We start from the raw sequence: 6,715 nt of genomic DNA on the forward strand, positions 1-6,715 counted from the left end.
AGTAACAAAATTGCTTTCTAAAAGATTATGCACACAGCTTTATTGGCACTTATGTCATAAGTCTCAATAAAGCGGTATACATTTTTTTAAATTACCAATATTCGACAAATCAAAGGACGGCTAATCAAGCGACAAACGATTAAATTATCAACTCCTATATAATTAATACTCAAATTTTCAAAATGTTTTTGGAAACGAGATATTAATTTACCAATGGTACTTCCATTAATTTAATTTAATTAATTCCGAAAAAAAATAAAAATATTTGAGACGCATGCCTAATCTGATTACGAATGATTGAAGTCTCTGCTCAACTAAAAAAAATTTTGGAACAAGACTATTAGATAGATAGAATATTAGAAACAGGACTATTGATCATAATGATTAAAAATAATTTATGTTTAAAAGTGGACCCAACCATGTTCACTTATAGAATTTCCTCTAAGCCTTATTTTTTTAATCTTATACTTGCAATATTTAAGCGACCCAAAAGAAGAAGGGTTAAAATTAAAAAAGTGTTTAAAAAAAATCAACATTTATTTATGTAACATGTTTGTTACAAAATTTTTGGCTTGGTACAGGAGGAAACCTAGTGTGCTAATGACGACCACTTCGGTAAACAATCCTAATGCTACTTCTTTGGTGGTTTTTTCCGTAATGAGATCGACTGGCTTCAAATTGTCTTTGCTTAACTGAAATGATAGAAGAAAATGATAAGGTTATTTAAAAAAATACATATGTATTTGATTAATATAAGTTTTAATAAAACTTGTTATGTGATAAAATAAAGAGAATATAGTTAAGAACTGCATAGGAAATTGGTTAAGAACTCTTAATTTTAAAAGTAAAAAATATTGTTGATTTATGTAAATTATCATTTGAGACCCTATATTCAAAACCATACCATATTTAGTCCAAATTATTTAAGTATTTAATACTTGTCTCTCATCTCATTTATTTTTCATAAAATAACTGCTTGTTTTAAAAAAATCCGAAATATTTTTTAAAATTTTGACTATATAATAAACATAGATAGAAAACAGTACTAGCATCTTCTTTAAAAACGATTGAAATTTTATTACTACAAAGGATAGACGTGATTTCAGTTGGCCGAGCTAAGTTAGTGACAGCCGAAATGATTTTGTGGAACAAAAACCTTCTAAATTAGTAAGGCTTGGCAAACAAATACTCTCGATGCGAGCAATTGGTGCTTATGATTGTTTCTCTAACAAATCAGACAAAATAAGTAGCATAACATATATATAATTAGTATATTCATATATACAAGTAGTAGATTTTAATTTTGAACGTCTCGGAGATCCAACCTCACCGTCAAATTAATTAATCAATACACAAATATCCATGTCTTAGATTGAACAACTGTTATCATGGCAAAGAGAGCATCAGGGATGCCATGATATTATTAGTTTCTATAGTCTCACTAGAGTCAAAAGAGCTAAAATATGCTGCCATCATCCCCTCTAACCGAGAGCTAACTTATTGGAACTCAGGGGATTTGTGCATACTAAATTTGTCACATGAAATCCTTATGGGTTACTCTTCTATCTATGTCTGTATTGAAATAAAACTAGTTTTAACGGATTTGAATCGCGTATATTATTTTTTTTTTAATTTCAGTATACCCGTGACCACGAACGCTGTAAAGTGCTCGAAACGTCGGGATGCTAAAAAATAATTAATATACGCGATTCAAATCCGTTAAAACTAGTTTTATTTTAATGTGTAATAATCTCGAAAATTTAAGACAACATTATGTCTGTATTGTTTGTGGTATGAGAATATAAAACTTAGAAAAAGGCATCTGAGACTTACCTTTGCATGTATTTTTTTCATACTATTTATTTCCCGCCTGATATTATTGATGTTACCGGTCATTTTCTTCGCTGCGCTCTGTAGTTTTTGTATGGTCGGAGAGTCTGGGGGCTCGAATTTAATTTGATTTTGAATTCGGCTATAACCGCGCAGAATGTATGCGAGCGTCGATTCCAAAATATATAATTGTTGTAAATGATTCCCCAATATATTTACACAATCGAGAATACTGTACCAAAAAAGAAAAAATATTATATTACAATTATATACTACAGTTAAAGTGATTATAGGTACAGTATGCTTTGTGTCCAAAAATTATCCCTCAAAATATCTATACATATAATAAAATAAAATTTTTTACAATTTTTGTCTGTTTGTCTGTTTGTTCCAGCTAATCTCTGGAAAGGCTAGACCGATTTTGAGGGGACTTTCACTGGCAAATAACTGATATAATAAAGAGTACCTTAGGCTGCAATAATACTTATTCAAACGCGTACAAGGTCGCGGGCACAGCTAGTCGTAATTAAAATTATTACGTATTTTAATAAAAGTTCAAAAAACATCAATGATTAGAATAAATTTTAAATAGCTTATTTCTTACAATGCCAATATCTATGTGGTATGTAGTGGTGATGACCATTTTTTTTTGGCAGCCCATTAGCATGTCTGCCAACCAAAACTCAAGCTTTGCATTGCTGTGTTACGGTTTAGACTAACTTAGATTCCATGGTTAATGGTGTTAGGAGTGATTTATATTGCTTGAAGTGTAAGTCTTTGGACAGAGGTGATCACTCCCAATCGCTTCATTTTTCCACCCATAAGAGAAAAATACATGGTCAATACGAAAATATATTATAGGATAATTTATTTAATGGTGTGAATATGGCTACCTGTAAGCATTATCTTTTCTAGTTTGCAAACCAGCAACTGAGTTAACTTTCCAACCTCGCTTATGAAATTCTCTTAATCCATGTTTCAGACGTTGCCTTTCGAAAGGCATATCAATGCCAAGTTTTATCAGATCCTCGTCTTCTAGAAGTAGAAACTTCCTCAAATCCATTGGTTTTTCTTCAAATATTCTACTTAAACGATCACAGTTCATGCCATATAACAGGTTAAATATTTCATTTGAATATTTCGGCCTGGAATAATAAAAAAGAGCAAAATTAATTTTTATTTAATAAAATAGCATATTTAATACCATACAAAAGTGTTTTTTTTCAATCATAAGTTTATAGTTATACTACTATTATAATCATAATAATAAAATAAATATAGACAAGTAGTGAAATAAGTTAAGATTATTACTGATGAATACATGATGAATAATTATCAATTAAAAGCTTCATACAGAAGTTAAAATATAAATCATGGTTTTTTTTCAACAAAGCATGTGCATGAATAAATTTTGCACAGGTACCAATTTATGTTCAAACAAAAGGAATTGAGGAAAATAGTTCTTTCATATTGGACTAGCATATCTTTAAATACAACAGGATAACTTGCATTACATTAACAAAGTGTTACCAGTTTAAATAATGTAATACCTTAATAGACTCTTTACCTATTTTCATCTCTTAGTCCAGGGTAATAATCTTGCCATCTACTCAAACAATCACTACTTTGTTTATTTATTTCTTTTCTATTTTTATCTTCATTGTTTTCATTTGACTTTTTAGTGTATTTTGATATCACTTCTTGAATTTCTTCATAATCATGTGTAAAAGCAATTGATTCTGGTGTACGATTGGACATATCAAATATTTTTAATCTTGCACCAGTACTCAGGAGTATTTCAAGGCATTTTGGTTGATTGTGGTGAATAGCCCAGAAGACTGCCTGAAAATAGGGATTTTTTTTTAATAAACAAGAAACTTTATTAATTTAATATCATAAAAAAAATTGTGATATAAATTGTTCTATTCTGTTCATCAGACAGATAAATTTAAATTATCCCACATATATGTAATTAGATAACAAATATTTTGATAATGAAAGCCATTAGTTTACTAAATTACCGAAATTTTTAAAAGTATCTATGCTAAAATTTGGAATCTGATACCATCTGCAGTACATAAGGCAGGCATTTTTAAATGTTGTATAAAATTTAAAAATATTGCATTTATTTTATAATAAGAACAAAAATGTATATAATAACAACTTACTGTCCAGCCTTGAGAATCCCTCATCTCAATATTTACTTTATTGTCAATAATCAATTTAACAACAGATGAACGACCACTGATGGTTGCTTTCATGAGAGGTGTGACACCATACTTGTCTCCAATATTTAATAAGGTATCATGTTTTATCAGATTTGACACAATATTGAATACTGTGGTCTCATTTGCAGATGTATTAGCACAAGCCATTGTCACAGGCATGAGAGAATCTATCGGTAATAAAATTTAACTTAATAACTGTTACATTTTTATATGTAGGGCAGTATTTAGTAGCTTTATTTTTGTGTTTTTGTTTTAAATGAGAAGTTTAATAAGTTAGTTTACTTTTTTAATATATAGGAACCAAGCCTTTTTAATTTTGTATACTAACATTTAAACCAATGTTAAAGATAGAACAGTTTCTATTTTATAACATTTTATTGTTCTCAAAAAACTCTATCATATATCAGAGAGTGTTAGCTATCATCTAGGCTTTCTGGGTAATGAATAGTATGAACTATACATTAAATACAAATAAATGTTAATAAACAAACCAGCATGCACATTAGGATCGGCTCCCTTATCCAGTAGGAATTGAACAATTTCTTCTTGTCCGTGAAAACATGCATGCAACAATGGGGTCCAACCACTATCAAGCTTTGTATTGACATCATCTTTGAGATCTGAAATATGCAAAAAACATACAAAAACTAAAAAAATCATTTCATTAAATTGGTTTCCAATTTGAATAAATAAGTCTAGTAGAAATATAAACTGGGTTTAAGTTATATAACTCTTATTCTCTTATTAAAATAAATAAGCTTAAGTACAAAAGACTGACATAGACTGTTTATAGATGCAAAAAATATTTTTGTTTATATAAATAACATTTATGTAAATAACAGTCAAATTAATATGTTTTTGTAATAATAATTGAATCTTTTCATTTTACTACTGTACTAGTGCCAAGTTTAATTATAAATGAATGTAGGTTTTGGCATACATTGTGAGGTGTACTATGTAACAATGTAATACTAATATTGCTCTTTAGTATCTTATAATAGAAAAAAATTAATAAAAAACTATATGAATATACCAATGTGAATGATATCAGCAACATTTTCAACATTTCCATTTATGATAGCTTCCTGTAATTTTGTTTCTGTCTTCTGTTTAACATTTTCTATCTGATTAACAATGTTTTGATTTCGATTCTGAAATTTATAAAAATTAAAAATGAGCCACAATCAGAGAAAGTTGAATTACTTACAATGTAAATTATAAGTTTACACTTTAAGTTTTTTCGTTTATTTTAGCATATATTTGCATTTATACAAATGAATAATAATTTTTATTTTAACTTACCAATTTTTCAAAATATCCGTAATCATCATCACTGTCGGTATCATCGTCGGATAAGCCAGCTGGTCTAAAATTTGCCATTTTTGCAAGTATTAATTAACAACTTAGAGTTACTTAGAGTTTTAAATTTCAAATGCACAATATCACATTACTAGGCAATGTTAAATATTGGGTTCGGTATTTCCAATTTAGATGTTTGTTTTAAAGACGTTTAAAACGACATTGACATGTAGCTGGGCTGCCAGATCAGAACGTATATTTTACCCAAATTTTTAAAAAAGTGTGACCATTACTTTTACAATAATGTAAAAAATGTATTCAGATACATCCGATATTAATTAAAAGGGTAAAGCTGCTTTTTTCAGATTTGGAAGTCTAATTAATTATCTTATTTTCGCTAATTTACAGTATACTTTAGTGATTGCTAATGTATAACTATTAAATAAATGCAAAAATTGGAAGTTATGAGTCGCGAAAAACCTACTCTACTTATTGAATAATCCATCAATACCTTGTAGCGTAGAACATTAAACAAAAGATCCCGATTGCCTGTCATATTTACTTTTGGCGAGATGTGTTTTTGGGGTGTTTCGCAATTCGGACATACTATTTTGAAACATATAAAATTATTAGTTTTAGTAAGTTTAGGTTTTGGTTATTATTCATATGAAGTACTGAATGTTATTATTAATAATAATTTATTACTATAAAGTTAAATAGTTATTCTTTCTAAAATTTTTTAAAATAACTTTATCTTTTGATCGGTATAAATTCTTATTGTACAAAAATAAACGAATACTTAAGGAGTTAGTAGTAGAGTAGTAGTAGAGTTAGAGTAGTATCTAGGTCTACAATCAATACCACATACAATATATTTGTTAAATATGTTTCAGTGCTTTTATATTTTAAAACTGCAAATAAAGTTACTTTGTGGTAGGGCTTTGTGCTAGCCCGTCTGGATAGATACCACCCACCATCAGATATTCTACCGCCAAATAACAGTACTCAGTATTGTTGTGTTCTGGTTTGAAGGGTGAGTGAGCCAGTGTAACTACAGGCATAAGGGACATAACATCTTAGTTCCCAAGGTTGGTGGCACATTGACGATGTAAAGAATAGTTGATATTTCTTACAGCTTCACTGTCTATGGGTGATGGTGACCACTTACCATCAGGTGGCCCATACGCTCGTCCGCCAACCTATTCCATAAAAAAAATGAAATTCGGTTTTTAATAATTTTATGACGTAGTAAATATATCCGATATTTGTTAGCCTGAAATGATCTGCTTAATGTGTGGCTTAAAGAAACACTCAATGCTCTACAAAAATATCACTAGTAAAGGATTCAGGTATTAAAG

The 6,715-nt window shown here is 29.1% G+C and overlaps 1 protein-coding gene across 1 annotated transcript; it reads right to left on the reverse strand.

Annotated features, from left to right (window-relative positions):
- Window positions 1-526: 526 nt before the first annotated feature.
- LOC124544428 (ankyrin repeat, SAM and basic leucine zipper domain-containing protein 1) lies at window positions 527-5,594 on the reverse strand. The gene is made up of 8 exons (XM_047122965.1): window positions 5,361-5,594; window positions 5,092-5,209; window positions 4,550-4,678; window positions 3,999-4,225; window positions 3,398-3,672; window positions 2,724-2,975; window positions 1,834-2,062; window positions 527-692 (listed from the first exon to the last, which is right to left on the reverse strand). Exons 1-8 carry the CDS (start codon window positions 5,436-5,438, stop codon window positions 537-539), a joined length of 1,464 nt encoding a protein of 487 aa, XP_046978921.1. The 5' UTR covers window positions 5,439-5,594; the 3' UTR covers window positions 527-536.
- Between the last annotated feature and the right edge of the window lie 1,121 nt (window positions 5,595-6,715).

Source organism: Vanessa cardui, chromosome 4 (genome assembly GCF_905220365.1).
Source record: "Vanessa cardui chromosome 4, ilVanCard2.1, whole genome shotgun sequence".
Lineage (NCBI taxonomy): Eukaryota > Metazoa > Arthropoda > Insecta > Lepidoptera > Nymphalidae > Vanessa > Vanessa cardui.